General features: G+C 40.7%; 1 protein-coding gene across 9 annotated transcripts in view; it reads left to right on the forward strand.

The window, feature by feature from the left end:
- Positions 1–18188, forward strand: part of WDR17 (WD repeat domain 17) — a 107144-nt gene that overhangs the window by 63604 nt on the left and 25352 nt on the right. For all 9 annotated transcript variants that reach the window (XR_006172579.2, XM_024101118.3, XM_005304183.4 and 6 more), the window contains 10 exons: positions 105–292; positions 2995–3163; positions 5105–5196; positions 6503–6585; positions 7839–7925; positions 11388–11552; positions 13998–14200; positions 14352–14501; positions 14595–14725; positions 16003–16128. Coding sequence is in view for 8 of the 9 variants with exons in the window: in XM_024101118.3 (XP_023956886.1) it covers positions 105–292; positions 2995–3163; positions 5105–5196; positions 6503–6585; positions 7839–7925; positions 11388–11552; positions 13998–14200; positions 14352–14501; positions 14595–14725; positions 16003–16128 (1394 nt within the window). In the remaining variant the exon portion in view is untranslated. The remainder of the gene's footprint in view (positions 1–104; positions 293–2994; positions 3164–5104; positions 5197–6502; positions 6586–7838; positions 7926–11387; positions 11553–13997; positions 14201–14351; positions 14502–14594; positions 14726–16002; positions 16129–18188) is intronic.

The following is an 18188-nucleotide window of genomic DNA, read 5'->3' on the forward strand; positions in this document are numbered from 1 at the left end:
ATAGGCAAATGAATTTTACAAGCCCTGACGTGAAGTGATGTAACTGCTGCTTGTTTTTAAATATGAACAAAAATATGTTAATATGTTTATATGTTTTTATTAAGCACTTTCATCACATTCTCCTACTAAAAATCATCATACATCATCTACCAGTGAGGCCGTTCCACCCCCAACTCTAACCCAAAACCAAGCATTCTCTCTTCCTCCTGGCCATGCTGTCTGCTGTTTTATGGATGGTGGAGTGGGACTTTATGACATGGGAGCCAAGAAATGGGATTTCCTTAGAGATTTGGTATGTCTCCTTTCCCTGTCCAATGTTTTGAATGAAATAATAATTAACATATATACAGCATTTTTATGCACAATAATCAAGGACTGAGCATAGAGCCTACAGTGTAGTGTGCAGGCAAATCAGATTCATAAATAAAAAGGGGCTGAAGATTTAGAAACTTTATATAACAGCTCTAGAATGTTGAACTTAATTCTTCACTACAAAGGAAGACTGCCAAATAATGTAGGACCCAAATTTGAACTACTTTAAAACTAATATTATTTAGTGAGAGAGATACTTCATATTTTAAATATCAGTTTAACTCTTCCCATCTCCCCTCCTCTCCCACCTCACCAAAAAAAAAAAAGCATTACTCTTTCAATAATGGATGAAGAGAAGGAGTATAATAGTTGTGTGACCCTTTTTATGCTGCATGTCAATTATCCAGCTAGCACATGCAGAAAACAGTGCCGATGAGTTCACTGATGATGCTTTTAATAAACAAGTAGGTAAAAAATGCAGTGTCATGTTGGATTTAAGTAAAAAACTAAGAAAGAGTATTGAGGAAAAAACAATCTACTCAACTGAAAAACCCTAAGCAAAGCAGGCAAATAAATATTGTTTTCAAACATCTCATAGTGTGATCCTGCAGTCCATATGCAAGCAAAGCATTAAGTGAAACCAGTGAGTTTTGTCTGAATAAGCAGTATGAGCAAGCCTATGAAAATGTCATAGAGAAATAGAAAGTAACACAAAAATGTAAAACTTCTAACATTACTTCATAATGTCTTTTTTTCAATGATCAGGCAAGAATTAGATTTAGCAAAGCAGTTTCATGCAGCAAAATGTTGGGTTACACTGAGAGTGTGTTTGCACTGGGAAAATTCAGAAATGTAATTCTCTACTGATGCAGGTCCTTTGGTAGCAACCTTGGAAGCTGTAGGATAGATAAGGCACAGGCATTTTTACTACCAGGTCATCTAATCCTGGATTATGTTATGCCACTGGTGGAGAATTACACGTCTGGTGTATTAGAAGTAAACTGACATTAACTGTGTATACCTTAGCTCCTCCACCACTGGAGATATTCCAGGAGTTTGGTAGAACTCCACCACTTAGTGTTACTGATTTTGTTAAAAATGTTTTTAATGTTTATAAATGAAGAAAATGAAATATAGTTTATTAAACAAACACTTGTTTAAATATATGGATGCTTACTGTAAGTATGACGCCAGCATCCATCCAGGCCCATGAAAATGGAAGCAGAAATAGGAAACCAGGAAAGAAACTATTAGAACTCGATTTCATCTGCAAGCAGCCAGTTTGTTTATTTCCACTTTTATGGAAACAGACATTATGTCTGAAAACAAAATCAGGGTTTGAAAAGAATGCTTTAGAACTTTCTATTCTACTTGTGAAAAAATAAGTCCACTTTCGCAAGAGCAAAAGGTGGCCAGCCACTGAGAATTGTACCTTAGAACTTTCATGTCAGTTTCACATACTTGTTTTCCAAAAAGGGTCATTATTTCACCATAAGGTATAAAACAAACACATTTGGAATATAAGGTCTCACAGGAAAAATATAAGAAAATTGAATTTTGAAATAGAAATGACTTTGCATTTAGGTGCAGCCCAATTAATAACACTTCAGTCATAATGACTGACGCACGGAGCCAAATTGTGCTCATTTACACCTGTGCAACTCTACAGGTGGTTGGCAGTGTTAATTTCCCCAGAGTGTGCACAGGTGCTGCTTGGAGCAGAATTTGGCCTATGGCATATTCTATTTTGCTGGGGGGTTTTAATCCTTTGGGAGAAGAGAGAGAGGAGAGATCCAGATGCTTATTACACCTTTTACTATTAACTGATTAGCTGAAAAGTATGGCTCTGTTGGAGCATGTAGTTGGTTTGGTAGGTTTTATTTTAGTGTTGCATTCAAATGAAGGATCATTGCCTTTTTCCATTATATTTTTCACTCACATAGTTTTCAGTTACTTAAAACTCAGCAATTCATTTGCTTTGTGGTAAGACTTCTAAAGAAAATATAATGGTGAAAATTGGTTAAGCATATTTTTTAAATCTAGAAATAAAAAAAGTGTTTGGCAATTTAAGGAATTAGCTCTCAACCTTTCAAGACCACTGTACCCCTTTCAGGAGTCTAATTTGTCTTGTGTACCCCAAGTTTCACCTCACTTAAAAACTACTTGCTTACAAAATCAGACGTAAAAATATAAAAGTGTCACAGAACACTATTACTGAGAAATTGCTCACTTTCTCATTTTTACCATAGAATTATAAAATAAATCAATTGGAATATAAATATTATACATACATTTCAGTGCATAGTATATGGAACAGTATGAACAAGTCATTGTCTGTATGAAATTTTAGTTTGTATTGATTTCACCAGTGCTTTTTATGTAGCTTGTTGTAAAACCAGGCAAATATCTAGATGAGTTGATGTACCCCCGGAAGACCTCTGTGTACACATGGGGTACATGTACCTCAGGTTGAGAACCACTGGTTTAAGGCACTATGTAAATCTCTAAATTGCATGCTAAAATATTAATATAAAATGTTAATATAGATGTAAAGATGTTAGAGAACTACATAAAGAGTTAAAACTATAGAAAATAGGGTTAGCTTAGCAATTAAATCAATTGTGTTCATGTGAGAAAAATCTTTAATGTACTAGTATTCATTTTTTTATTCTGCCATTTTAGGGACATGTTGAAACCATCTTTGACTGTAAATTCAAACCCGATAACCCTGACCTTCTAGCTACAGCATCATTTGATGGGACAATAAAAGTTTGGGATATAAACACTTTAACAGCAGTCTACACCTCTCCTGGGAATGAGGGGGTCATTTATTCTCTTTCTTGGGCTCCAGGTAAGCGTATTTGATTTTAGGCATAAATATTATTATATGATTATTGAAATTTTCTGCACAAAATGCAGTTGATCTGATGAATTCAAGTAAACGCTCATGTAATTCTCAAGTTGGCAAGCTGGAATGTACATGCTCTTCTCTGGAGCTGTCCATCCCTAAGAAAAAATCCTTCCCTCTCCTCAGCAACTATTTGTAAAAGACCCTTACAGCACCAGAACCAGGGCAGTTTTGCTTCACTGGAGTGGAGGCAGGATTTGAGAAATCCGTGCAAGGACTTTCTTCATGTATTCATTGTGGGTCTGAAGGGGAGAGGCTACCTACCAGCAACTGTTGATCTTAGTCATACTCTGGAAGATGTGTCCCCAAGCCCAACTAAGGGTGCTGTTCAGAGCTTCTAACTTAGGCAAAACTCCCATTGACTACAGTGTCAGTTTTGCCAAAGTGCTGAAAAGGGCCCTTTGGAGGAATCTTCCTCAAAATATCATGTCCATGTAGCTATGCCTGCTGCTGGAGAGTCTTCCAGGGGACAGGAGGATGAATTTTTCCCTATCCAATAGAGCAACAGCAGAGCTCTTCTGTAATTACAACAACAGCCTCATATCTGCAGCAGTTACTGCTTAGGTTATGCCAACCACTCCTTCACCCTTACACAAATAAATGTGTTATTCTCTAAGGTGCCACAAGGACTCCTCATTGTTTTTGCTGATACAGACTAACACGGCTACCACTCTGAAACCTGTCACAAGGGTGACTGGAATCCCCCATTCTTTTCTTTATGCCCTGCATTAATAGTACTAAGAGATATGTCATCATCAAATACAAATAACATACAACAGAAATGTATTTGTAATTTGATTTGTGGGAAATAAATAACTTTATCTGAAAGAGAAAATGTTGATCCCTTTCCACTTTTTGGCTTGCATCATCCACCAAATGCATTTGCTCCCACACATACAATATTTGCCAACATTTGGCATGGATTTGATCTGGGGAAAGAACTTTGAACATACTGATTTCTCTTTCCCCTCCTCCATAACTCCACCTACTTGAATATCTTTTCTGCTCCCCTGGGTCCCTCTCCAGATTTTCTCCTCTTAGCCCCTGAAGTATAATCCAAAATTCATTGTTTCTGCACCATATGGGTGTATTCTATATGAGACGTGCCTGGTTAACAGCACCAGTTTCTATTCTGGGATTGAGTCACAGTGGTGAGAAAGTGGAGTCTTGTGTTTCTGTGTCTTAGTCCCCATTGTAGAATGTATACAATAATGATTCCCTACATCATAGGAGTACTGTGAAGATGAATTCACAAATGTGTTTGAAGTACTCAGCTATTACAGTGATGGAGGCCTATTGGGATAGATAGTAGTGGAATCTGATGGTCCAAGACTGGAAGTAATTTAAAAAGAAAAGTGATTGCTCAAGTATCCTCACATCTGTCCTATGTGTGCCCAACTATGAGAGAGAGAGCACTTTTTCTGCTGTGTTCTGCTGTTCAGACAGGTTTAAAATGAAACTACATAATTTTCTGCAGATGCTTTGAGCTTTAAGCACTAGACATTGTGGGGCATTTATAGTTTCAAAGAAAGCCTGTGGACAGCAAAGTGCTGTCAGGTGGTACATCTTGTCCTCTCTCTGCATTCAGAGCATGGGGTTGGGATGGGACTTCAGCTCATGTTTGCAACCAGTCAATGTCTACCTTGCACAGCGGTGCCTAGAGTAGGAGGGTAGAACACATAAGGCTTTTGTTGGAACTGCTGCTTGTGAACTAGTGTCAAATCCCCTGCAAATTTTGGGCTCCGATTGTGAGGCTACATTCCTAATCTGCCGTTGCTATCATATGGTTATGTATTTCTTTAATTAAAATGGAAAATTATATATGTAAAAATAACACTGACATTGTACTCATTATAATGTGTGTCTAATGTCTGTTCCTCCAAGGGGATTTGAACTGCATAGCTGGTGCAACCTCCAGGAATGGTGGTTTTATCTGGGATGTCCCTAGAGGCAAAATGGTAACCCGGTTCAGTGAGGTGAGATGAGTTTATTTTGCTTGGTTTCTTAAATGTAAGCTAGTGGCTCCCTCTAGTGCTGATGTAGATAAAGCTGGATCAGTGTTTGTATGTTTTAAAGGAGTATGTAACTTAACTTAAAAATATAGCCAAATTGATTACACGCAGTCTGAGCTCTGGAACAGGTACGACTCACTTCCTTAAGTTGGTTTTGTGACATGCTTGGATCCATCACTTCAATATCATTGCTTTACTAGTTGACTAACAGAAGATCCAAAAGCAAAGTGGAATATTTCCTCTCAAAAGCACACACATTCTATTCTATTCTACTCTATTCTATTAATCTTCAGACTCAAAAATATATCAAAATATAATGTAGCAGTGATTATTGCTACCAGATATAAAACTCGTTTAATTTATAGTCCTGAGGTCTCACTCCAGAATGACAGTGCTGCATTAGCAATGCACTGTTATTTAATTATTGATTTAGTCTTATAAAAATCTGTATTAAGTGCCCCTCTTATGGGCTTGCATTACCTGGAATCTTAGTGGTGGTCAGTACAGGTCCTCGAGCACTGATGTAATTTGCTCCTGGCATAAAGCTCTGTTTAATAAGCTGGTTGCACCATTCTGCACTAACTTCAGTTTTCAAGTGGTCTCAATGTGTAGCCCCATTTAGACTGCCTTACAGCAATCTAATCTGGAGGTGACAAAGACATGGATAACTGTGGTAAACTCTGCATCAGAGAGAGAAAAAGGGCATCTTCTCAGCAGTCACAGATGGAAAAATAAAGTTGACCACAGATGCCACTTGGGCATCCAGAAGCAGCCCAAGATCTAAAAACACGCCTAATGTGCACACCTGTGTTACAAGTTACCTTTCCTCAGTGAGTGGTGTTGATATATATTCCACCAACTTTTCTAGCTGCTTCACACAGCCCACTAACTTTCTCAACCTTGTCCAAGTTAAGTACCCAGCAGTCAGCTAACCCTCATCCAAGTTCATATAGACACAAAGTGCTCACTCTGCAGTTGAGACTCTCTGATCCTGTAGATGGTTCTGGACCAGGCCTGCCTGCAGCATAGTTTGGAGTATCTGGGGGTCACTGGAGTACAATAGCACTCCAGCCACACTCCCTTTTTCCTGGTCACATACCCTACATGGCCCAACAAGGCTAGGGCCTCATTATTGTGTAAAAGTGCAGTGTATGTACTGTACTTAGGAAAATGGGGATGAATCCTACTAGCAAAACCACAGAGAAGTCAGTAATTAAGAGAAAAAGGGGTGAATTATTTCTTATTGATAGGTATTTTGCATTTTTTGAAGCATGGAAAGAATGGAATCTTCTGCATTGCCTGGAGTCATAAAGATTCCAAAAGAATAGCGACCTGCAGTGGCGATGGATTCTGGTGAGTGTCATGTTGAAAAATAATCTGCTATTTGGACAGGTGAACTTTGATAGCACCATATTTTTAATGTTTAAGATCTTGGCATAAATAACCATTGGATGTGTTCTGCTTATATATATTAATATAAAGTTACATAGCACTACATCAACAGCAGACAACACAGTAGCAACATATGCATATATTATGCCATTTGCTAACAAAAATACAGTATTGTTTCCTATTAGTGGTATGTGCGCTACTGCTTGCATTATGATCAGGCAGGCGTAGGTATGGAACTCTAGTTCTTGCTGTGTATACACTCTAGCTGTGGAGAGACAAAAGGAGGGGTGGCCAGGGAGTACATGAGAATGTTCAGGCACAGTGGAACCATTTACTTAATGTTTGTGGCACAAGTTGGTTCATGTCACACTTGCCTAGGGAAGTCATGGAAGCTCCTTCACTGGAAGTTTTCAAAAAGAGGCTGGATAGCCATCTGTCTTGGATGGTTTGGACACAACAAATCCTGCATGTTGGTAGGGTGTTAGATTAGATGACCCTTGTGCAGGGGTGAAAGTAAGGCGGTACGGGCCGCCGGTACCAGCCCATACTGCTGACTTTAAAGCGCTGCTGCGACAGTGCTTTAAGGACCCTGCTTAAAGTGCTGCCATGGCAGCGCTTTAATGTTGTTGCCCCTTTTGCCACCCCCCTGGCTGTTGATGGGGGGAGGCAAAAGGAGCAGCTGCCCCGTGCCCGGCAATTTAAAAGGGTCCAGGGCTCCAGCCACAGCAGCAGCGGCCAGAGCCCCGGGCCCTTTAAATCCCCGCTGGAGCCCCAGGCAGTGCGGGGCCAGCAACGCGGATGGGCTTGCTGGGGGACGCTGACCCCCAGCCCCACCCCTTCTGCCCGAGGCCCTGCTCCTTCTGGGGGCAGGGGGCCCCCGGTGCTGACCCCCACACTGGTAAGAGTTCAATTTTACTTTCACCCCGTCATTGTGGTCCCTTCTAATCCTATGGTTCTGTGATTCTGTGCCTCTATGGAAAGGTATACTACCTCTAACCAGCCCTTGTATTTGGGGAAGCACAAGGACTATAACTGTGACCTTTGTGGGGGCTGCAAGGATGGAAAGGTTTCTTTTGTTCTTCCTTCACTTGTGCACTTCTGCAATCTGACTCCTTATGTTGATTATAGGTGCACATAAAATCAGTTTTGACCTGGGTTGTCCTACTGAGTATGTTGGGGTTTTTTTCTTATTACCATATTGTAATTGATTTCAGTATTATTCGAACCATTGATGGCAAAGTTCTTCACAAGTACAAACATCCAGCTGCAGTTTTTGGTTGTGATTGGAGCCAAAACAACAAGTGAGTAATAGTTAATTGAACTAATTAACTAACAACATTTATAACTTAAATGAATGACCATAAAGATAATGCAAAGGTATTTTAAAATGTGATATCAGTGTATTGACCTAGTTTTATAAAGGCAGAGAATCCTGGGACCATACTGTAAAAGGCCAATTTACTCTTCCTTATTTACAGACATTATTATTTAACATGAGCTGCACTGCCATCCTTGATATGAAGTTCTGTCCTAATAATATGACTGTAAAAATATCATTAAACATCAATCTGGGCGCTGAGGATCACTTCAAATTCTTTTCCTTATGCAGCGTCACCAGTAATACAAAATCTGCAGGCCAAATATTCTACCCTCATTGAAGGCAGTGGGGATGATACAGGTGTAAAGGACAGTGTTTGGCCTGTAGATCTTGTGTTACTGGTAATGATGTATGAGAAGAAAAGAACTCCACTTCGCTCTGAGTGAATCTGCAGGGCTAGGTGCATGGAAGTCAGTGAGAGACCCAATGCCATATTTATGAGTCATTTTTCAGAGTAGAACTGCACTGTAAGTCTAATTCTGGGTGCAACGGAAGGCAGAGGGGGACAGGGACCAGTGGCTTGGCTTCCAGAAGAGGAGAGTCTTCAAGGCTGTGAGGGTTTTTTTTGGAAAAGCTCACATTAACCATTTGGTCGTGCTTCATAGGAAAAACAGTATGCTGACATATGCAGGGGCGGCTCCAGGCACCAGTGCAGCAAGCGCGTGCCTGGGGCGGGAAGCCGCGGGGGGCGGCCTGCCAGTAGCTGTGAGGGCAGCAGGCAGGCGGCTTTCAGCGGCGCGCCTGCGGGAGGTCCGCCAGTCCCTCGGCTTCGGTGGCAATTCGGCGGCGGGGACACCGATGGTGCGGCACCGACGGACCTCCCGCAGGCATGCTGCTGAATCCGCGTGACCAGCGGACCACCCACAGGTGCGCCGCCGAAAGCCGCCTGCCTGCCGTGCTTGGGGCAGCAAAAAACATGGAGCTGCCCCTGGACATATGGAATCATATGCCACTGAAGCTTAGCAGATTTGGCTTCTTCTTCTGGCTGAAAAAAAAAAGTATTATGATCAGGCAGGCCTAGTTCCCGCTGCGTATACACTCTAGCTGTGGAGAGACAAAAGGAGGTGTGGCCAGGGAGTACATGAGAATGTTCAAGCAAAGTGGAATCATTTACTTACTTACTTACTTATTTAAAATTTACATCACGTATTTTCATATGCTTCATTTTAAAATAAAACCTTAATTGATGTCCCACTTGTGAGCAAATAATTTAGAAATGGGTCATCTTAGTATTTAACATCCATAAATTAGAACAATTGTACTTCTAGACAGGAGAGTTCCAGTTCTTCAAACTAAATTAATAAACGTTCAACAGGTTTCCCATTTGAAGTAATCAGAAAGAATGTGAGGAATAAATGGGAAGCCTTGATGGTATGTCTACATAGCAGCTGGAGGGATGCGTCCCAGCACAGGAAGGTAGACACATCTGCTTGAACTAGTGCAGTCCTGTCTACCCACACTGGGAAGCACCCTTCCAGTTGCTGCATAGACATACCCTCAGTATAGCTAAACTTAAAAAAAAAATTGATGCACTGTGTCAGTGATGCAACTGACTTGCAGAGACATAAATTATTATATTTAATTTAGCAACACTGATACTAAAAAAAATATAATAAAATATATTCCATGAGAATAATTACAAAGTTAGAGCATTTGTAGTGTGTAAATTCAAGAATGGTGTAAATTGGTTACGAAAGGAACAAAGAGCACAAAATCTGCATAGTCTTTCCTGAGTGCATACAACTAAAAAAAATCTATTTGGAAACCCAAGATTGCATATTTTTTGCAAAAATGTAGACTTTGAACAAGTGTTTCCATAAATATTGACCAAAATTTTAATATTTGGCTTGGGGGGAATAATTTTTCTAATATTTGTGAGAAGCTGCATATATAGGAAGCAGAGTTGCCTCTTCCCCATAGAAATTTCAGTGTGGCTAATTTAGCTGTGGCTTTTCCCCTGTTCCTTACAGCTTGTTGTGATGGTGGTCCAGCTTGTCTTAGCAGGGAAACAGAAGTGTCTAATTCTTTCTGGCCCCTTCATGTGGCAATAGTAAGCCACTTAATTTCCTCTCCTCCCTATGGTCCATTCATGTCAAACTCCTCCATTCTGTTCCTCTTTACCATAGGACAGACCTCACCTTACACAAAGAGGTGATTTTAAGAACCCTGGAAGACTGTGGTTTTAAAAGGTGCCTACAGTCTGTGGTGTGAATAATTTTCTCCCTCCTAGTCTTTGCTATCTGTATTTTAATATGATCAAAATATTTGCTTAGAAAAGGCAAACACAAATACCATCATGTAGGTTAACTTATTTTAACTCGTAATATAAGAAAAAGGTAATTTAGAATGTGATCTTTAAACTTTCCAAAAAGCGCTTCATTTTTTTCAAAAAAAAATACTAAACAACAGTGCTTTCTCATACTATGCTGATGATAGAACCTTATTAACAATATACAATAGCAAAAATAATATCGGATCTGCTGTTTGTGAGGTTATGAGGTTGACTTACATTGTAATGCTGAATTTTTAATACTAATCTTGCAGCAAGAGCTGAAACGGAGTGCACATTGGGGGGAGAGAAGACTGCAGGGGAGTTTGGCAGGTGCAAGTGAGATTGAGTCATAGCTACTGGATGTGGGTGGAAAGGGAAGGTTCAGGGGTTCAGCAATTGGGAGGTCAGATTGGGTGCAGTGAAATAATGGGAGAACTGCACACAGCTGGATAACTTTTCCATAAGGAATTGGTTAAAAATAAAATACATAGCAATGGATATGTAACTTATTTTTCTGCCACTATTTGACTTTCCTTTCAAATACCATTTCCATTTATTCTGTTTTTTCAAGTACCGTTACCATTTATTCATTTGTTTTAATTGTATAATTATATACATAGCCTAATCCTGAGCACAACACATACATACAGTGTTATTATTTAAAACCTTGTTCTGTAAATATGGCAACCAGGCTTTAAGGAATAGCAGAGAAAAGAACAACAGGAAACAGATCTGTCATGTTATTCATTTATTTTGCAAATTTTTGTTTCGGGCAGAGTTAGTGATAGGTGCAAAAAATTATTCTGTTACTGTGTACTCAATAGATTTATTGGAAAATAATGGGCTAGATTCTGGTGTAAATTTTGTAGCTCCATTGAAATTCATGGAGCTTTGCCTATTTACACTAGCTGAGGGTCTAACCCACTGTTTGTAGTTGTGTATCATATATTGAAGCATAATTTCAACTGTTAAAGAGATAACATGAAAAAAAGTAAATTCAAATTTTCTGAGATATACATTAAAATGTGTGCTACATTTGTATTTTTTAGAATTGAAAGCAATACATTTCTACTGACTCCAATGGCTGATGATTGTACTGTTGTCATTTTGCAGAGATATGATAGCCACTGGATGTGAAGATAAAAATGTTCGTGTTTATTACCTAGCAACAAGCTCTGATCAGCCACTGAAGGTTTTTACGGGGCATACTGCAAAGGTGTTTCATGTAAGGTGGTCTCCTCTGAGAGAAGGAATCCTCTGCAGTGGTTCTGATGATGGGTGTGTATTCTTAGATTCTGTGAGAGACTTAAGGTCTCAAGTTGCACTGGTGCTGGCACCATAAAAAAAAAATTACTATCATTGTGTCTATGAATAACATTTAAGGTCCAAACTGTAGCCCTGCCTCCTCCACAATGCAGATCCTGGCTTGGCTCCATGCCTGCCTCCATGTGACAGATACATGACTACAACACTCTATACCCTACCCAGATAATGGAGTCAGTGACTGCCACCTACCACTTAGGGACTATATTGGGATGATACTACATACTCACATTGCATCCAAGACCCTGTGAGTGGAGGGAATAAGGTTCCCTTGTGTGTCTATCTAGAGTATGATAGACTGAATATCATCTGTGGAGATCTTTGAAGGGGCCACACCACCCCTTCAATGGCATTACTGATGACAGCTGTGAATAAGCAAAGGGTCAGAAAGGGGTTAAAGAAACTTCTCCTCAAGGTAATCAGGCAAGAACCACCACCTCTTTTGTGATTCCCAGTCACTTTCCAACAGGTATCCAAAATATTTTTGGGAGGGGTCATAAGATCAGAGGATCAGAGCCTGTCCCTGTCTCTCCTCAACAACAGGTCTAGGATGGCAGTGGGGAGGCCTTGGCCTCTGGGAGCGGAGAGGACATGTAGGGAGCTCCTGGGTAGAGCCCTGCAGATCTGTGGATATCCACGGACCACGTTTGTGGATTGGACGCAGATACAAATTTTCTATCCATGCATTCATTGGTATGCATTAGAAAAAAACACTTGATTTTGAGACTCGTGTTGCATTTGCAAGGCTGACAGAAAAAAAATCTTTTTACTTGTAAATTGCAAACTTTTTATGAATTCAGAGAGAGACAATAAATATGGAACTCTATGATATTGTGAATACACGAAAGATTGTGAGGCACTCAGACTATGGTAATGGGGGCCATATAAGTACCTAGATAATACATAGTCATTTTCAGAGTACAATCACACTCTAAAGTCAGGAGAATTGAATAGCTAGGTCCTACACTATTCTGGAAAATTTGTTAGCCTTTTGTTTCTCTCATTTGGTAACACTGTATTTCATGAGTGAAATTCTGGAACTATGCCAAATGCTCCCCTAAACAGGTGGATGTATACATTGCATAAGATTTCTGAGAGGAGACTGTGTATGGGTGGTCACTAATTGCCTTTGGGCCATTTCTGATTCATGAGCTACATGCATATACAAAGTACACCCTCTGACTGTCAGTTCTGCTTTGTGATGCAGGATTTGTAGAATCTTTCCTCCGCAGGTTTGGGGAAACAAAAATAGGGCTGCTTTACCTGCCCTGCATGTTCACTGGCATGAGTGGGCTTTACTAGTGTGCAAGTAGATACGTTGCCTGTCAGATTTTAATGTTTTGTAAAAAGAGAAATATGATGTTCATTTCAAGAAACTATTTGATTATTTTTTTTAAAAAACCAACCCTCTATGCTTGGGGTTGCTGATTAGATTTAGCCAATGTTTAGAACTATCGTACATGAAAAGACATTTAGAAAATTAATTTGATTATTCTTAAATAGAAAATATAGCAATGATACAGGCATGAATCGCTTCTTACCACCCCCATAGCTGTTTGAGGGGTTCCACTGTTCCAGAAAACCCTGCAGAAACCATTGCTACCACATGGGAAATAATAAATAACAACACCCCCCCCCCCGCAAACTGGGGCCGGGAGCGGAACTGTGGCTCTGGGGTAGCAGGGGGCGGCGGATGGGGTAAGGAGGCCAAGGCTGGGGCCGCAGCTAGGGGTGGGTCTGGGGCCAGGGCGGGAATGGAGCCTAGCTAGCTGCTGAGGCTAGTGGTGGTGGTGGGGCTGGGGCCTGTGGCTGGGTGGAGAGCTGTGGCCAGGCCATGGTGGGGGTCAGCTGCTGTGGCCAGGTGCAGGGCTGGGGCTGGGCACGGGGCCAGGAGCCAGGGCCGTGGGTGGGGCTGGGGCCAGGAACGGATATGGGGGTGGAGCGGGACTGGTTGGCGCTCCCTCACCACTCCCTGTGAGGGCTGGCCCGGGCCCCGCCACACACCCTCCCCGGAATGTTCTTCTGTGCTTCCCCTGGAGGGGTGCACCCCTCAGTTTGGGGATTTCTGCTCTAGCAATTATTTTGTGGAAGTTCTATACCTGTGTTACACAGGGGGCCAGACTAGATTATCGGAATCTTTTAATCTATGAATTTCAGTTATATTTTTGCTGTCACGGTGTATTTGAATTGAACTGACAGGTCTCTTTATTTTAGTGTTCTTTTAACAAATTGTATAGGGTGCCCAAAGCATTGGATAAAAGCGTGTGTAAATCTAGATAAGTGTCTGTAAATCTAGATAAGTAAATATTCCAGGTAAAATGTGAACTTCAGAATTTTGCTGAAGGTGTGATCATGTTTTGGTATATTGATGGATATATGCTTTTTGTTTCTTGTTTTCAGCACTGTTCGAATATGGGATTACACACAAGATGCTTGTATAAATGTTCTTAGTGGACATACAGCACCAGTACGGGGACTAATGTGGAATACTGAAATCCCTTACCTATTAATATCAGGCAGCTGGGACTATACAATTCGGGTGTGGGACACAAGAGATGGAACCTGTCTAGACACAGTTTATGATCATGGTGCAGATGTATATGGTAATATAGTTTTAAATGTTAATGTTTCCATTCTTATTTTGCTAAAATGTATTTATGTGATACCTTAAAAGTCCATAATATATTTTCCTTAAAACTAATTAGCAGATAAATGTAATTGTCTGAATAATGTTTAAAATGGTGTCTCCATTAGGATTAACATGTCATCCTAGTCGTCCATTCACTATGGCCTCTTGTTCTCGTGACTCCACTGTGAGACTTTGGTCTTTAACACCTCTGATAAACCCTCTCCAAATAAATATCCTGGCAGACAGATCTTGGGATGAGATCATTGGCAATACTGGTAGGTAAATTATACATACTGTTATTTTCATTTGCTTTGTGTTAGATTACCTTTAATAAAATGTTTGTGTACATAAACATTTGTGTTGATTAGATCGTGCTGTGGAACCAGGTGCTCCTCCCTTGCTATGTGGTAAAGTATCCAGGGATATTAAACAGGAGGTGGACAAGCTGATTGGTAATCCTCGAGGGAAAAAACTAAGGTGGTTTTCAGAATGTTTGTCAGTAAGTATTCCACAATCATCAACATGTTGCGCGTGCATGTATTCCTTAAATTAAACTGCAAAAGAAAAGTTTCTTCTTTCTTCTCCCCTCCCTTGTGTACTATTTCCTTCAAAATAGGCTCAGCACATGCACGAAGGACTTCTGCTTAGTGATAGTTTATAGATGGAAAATGTCCCTCCTAGAACTGGTTGAAAATATGGTATAATCACAATCAGAATTTTCTGCTGCAATAGATAAATTTAGCAGAATTTTCCATTGAGAAAATCAATAAAATTGCTTTTGTTTGTCCACCCAAAATTAAACATTTTGTTTCAGTTTGTCAAAGTGAAGTGTTTCATGTTGGGTTGAGTCTGCATTAAGCTCTGCAGTTGTCTGAGCTGCTGCAGGGCTTCATGGCAGTTGTAGTTCCGGGTCACTCAAGCCCCCTTTCTCACCTACTGGCCCCATTTGTTTCAGTCAAAAACATAGAAACAAAAAATTCTGAATCAGAATCCACAAAAAGTGAGTGAATCAGAATGTTATGGAATATTTGTTCTGCAAAAAGTATAAATATTTTGATGTTTAGTTTTGATTCGGGACGAAAACAAATGTCAAAATATCAGAATTTCTCGTGTGTCAGAAAGTCTCTGGAATTTTTTTAATCAGTTCTAGTCACTACTATTAAAGTCTGATAAACTTGAAGTCCTATTCCTAAACTTTTCAGGACTAGAATTGGGACCCAGTGCTTGCTCCCAGTTCAGAATATATCAGGCATTAAACTTATGACACTTTTATTTCTAAGAAGGCTTTTCGGGTCACTTTAATGGTGTTTTTATATGTTTTAGTGTAATCTCTGTCTGAACCCTAGACTCGTGGTAACCTAGGTACCTGGATTTACAGGTGGAGGGATACAAGAATTAGACCACTTCTAACTGATGGGAGTAAAACTTCCATATGACACCATCATGTGTTCTTTATTTATGACATCTTTGCTATTTTTTTACATGCTTCTTCAGTTTTATACAGATATTCTCTCCACACATGTGGTATGTGTGTGCTATAAGTATGTTGTGCTTTGTGGCTATATAACTGATACAGGTCTCATCCTGATACACTTAACTGCACTAATAGTTCTTACTCAAGAGACTGTAGTATGTGTCTAACCTGATATACTCTGAAAATATTTACCTTTGAATTGACTAATAAATTCAAACCATATACTTTGCAGGTTTCATTTTAATATCTCTTGCACATTATTGTAATCTGTTTCTTTTTTTTTTTTTTTTTAATTATTTCAGCCTCCAGGAGGCAGCAAAAATTTATGGGACCTCGTTGCTGTAATAAAAGGACAGGACGATAGCTTGCTTCCACAAAATTACTGCAAAGGAATTATGCATATGAAACATCTGGTTAGATTTAGAATGGTAAGTAACATATGCAGACAATGTGAAACTTGTTCATGAGTAGTTTTATTTTTTAGTTATAAACATATGAAAATCCACTGCTTTACAAAGCTGAACACTTACAATGAATAGGAGTCACATTTAAGAAAAAAGGCAGGCATTTCTTCTTTTTGCAAAAGATCAGGTGTGAGGATAAAGCTCATGGACACAAGTGAAACATGGATTATTGACAGAGGCACTGGATCACATCTCTAGTATGCAGGGCCGGCTTCAGCTTTTTTGCCACGCCAAGCGGCAAAGAAAAAAAAAAAAGATAAAGCCGCGATCGGTGGCACTTTGGCGGCAGCTCTACCGCGCCGCTTCATTCTTTGGCGGCAATTTGGCAGCGGCTCCTTCCCTCAGAGAGGGACTGAGGGACTTACCGCCGAAGACCCGGACGTGCCGCCCCTTTCCATTGGCCGCCCCAAGCACCTGCTTCCTGCACTGGTGCCTGGAGCCCGCCCTGCTAGTATGGCTCTTCTTTCCTTGTGGAGTCTCATGGAGCGCTGCCCTCCAGCACACCACTTCAGGGCCCTGCAGATGTTTTGCATGCAGCACCCCTTTGTGTTCTTTCAATCAGTTACCCAGACTAGATTAATTCAAAACATATACCCCCTTCATGGGGTCTGATTTACTAAGTCTTTCTAGAAAGTGCAACTCACTTTTGATAGTCATCTCACTTCACTCCATGCTCAGTCTGTATAAGAGTCGTGATCAGCTCCCTGCCCCTGTTCAGGAGACCTCTTAGGCCCCCTTTCTGGAGCTGGGGTAGGACTTCACATCATCGCTCTCTCAAAATAGGAGTCCCCAGCTTTCCTTCTGGGATAGGTCAATGAAACAGTCACCCTGTTTCTCCTTAAGCCAGGAGCCCCACCCCTCCTCCTGGACCTGGGTAATTCAGATAATTATTACTTCTCTCCTTAAGATAGGAGTCTCCAGTTCTCCTCTTTGGAGCTGGGTTGTAATTTAGCCAACCATAAGCATTCTTCTTTAGTTGGCCCCTTTTCCCCAGTTAACTTTCAGGCTCAGAGAGTTCAGCAGCCAGACTTCTGCTAGTGTCTGCTCTGCAGTGACAGAGGAGGCAGTATTTAAGCTGGTCCATTTCCCTCACTTCGTCCCCAGTTGATTGGGTGAGAGGGGAGCCTTGTCCTGCCCTCTCTGCAAGGCTCCTGGTAGTGCCCATAAAGACACAGTGATTGGATTGCCCCGAAAACACCAATTATTCCCAGGACCGCTTCCTCTCTTTCGATATCTCTTAGGTCCTTTTATATACATCTGACTTTCAAAATCTTGAAGGGCCATATTACATGATGGGAATGGGCTGACCCCTAGGTACCTTATTCTTTAGGGGCAGACTACCCTGTCACAAGGATGTATTGCAGTGCCTTTGGTCCTTATCTTTAAGACCTTTCACAGCGTAGCCCCTGTTAGGTTCTTGTATCTTATCACATTATCTCCCACTCTTGGCTCTACCAATGATGCATGGCCCATTTGTCCACTTCTCCCACAACCAACCACAGACTTCCTTTCATGCTATACTTACGCATGGAACAACCTTCTCCTTCCCCACCCACCCCAAAGGCAGGCTGTAAATCTGCTACTCTGATTTCCTTCAAATCCCTCTTAGGATCCAGTTCTACCATGATGCCTAAGGGAAACTGCCAGCACAGGGGTCCAGTTGTTTGTTAAATCCACTTACTGTGTCTTGATTATAAGTGTAATTTCTTTAGGGCAGGAACCATCTTTTATTCTGTTTGTGCAGCACCTAGCACAATGGGACCCTCGCCATGACTGGGGCATCTAGTTGCTACTGCTACTGTAATACAAATAATACAAATGTCTTCCATCCTCCTTTTGCCTTTTGTAAAAAGCTATTGTTTTTGCCTTGTCCTGGACTCCGCCTGTCTCTCTTCTCACACATTAATAGGGACAACAGGAGTAAGTGAAAGCAAAGGTTTGAACACACAGCTACTCTGTTGATTTAGTTGCTATGCAAGGGGGAAATCATGATAAACATTTTACTTGCAGTTCTCTGTACTGTT

The sequence above is a fragment of the Chrysemys picta genome, chromosome 5 (assembly GCF_011386835.1).
Source record: "Chrysemys picta bellii isolate R12L10 chromosome 5, ASM1138683v2, whole genome shotgun sequence".
NCBI classification, from domain to species: domain Eukaryota; kingdom Metazoa; phylum Chordata; order Testudines; family Emydidae; genus Chrysemys; species Chrysemys picta.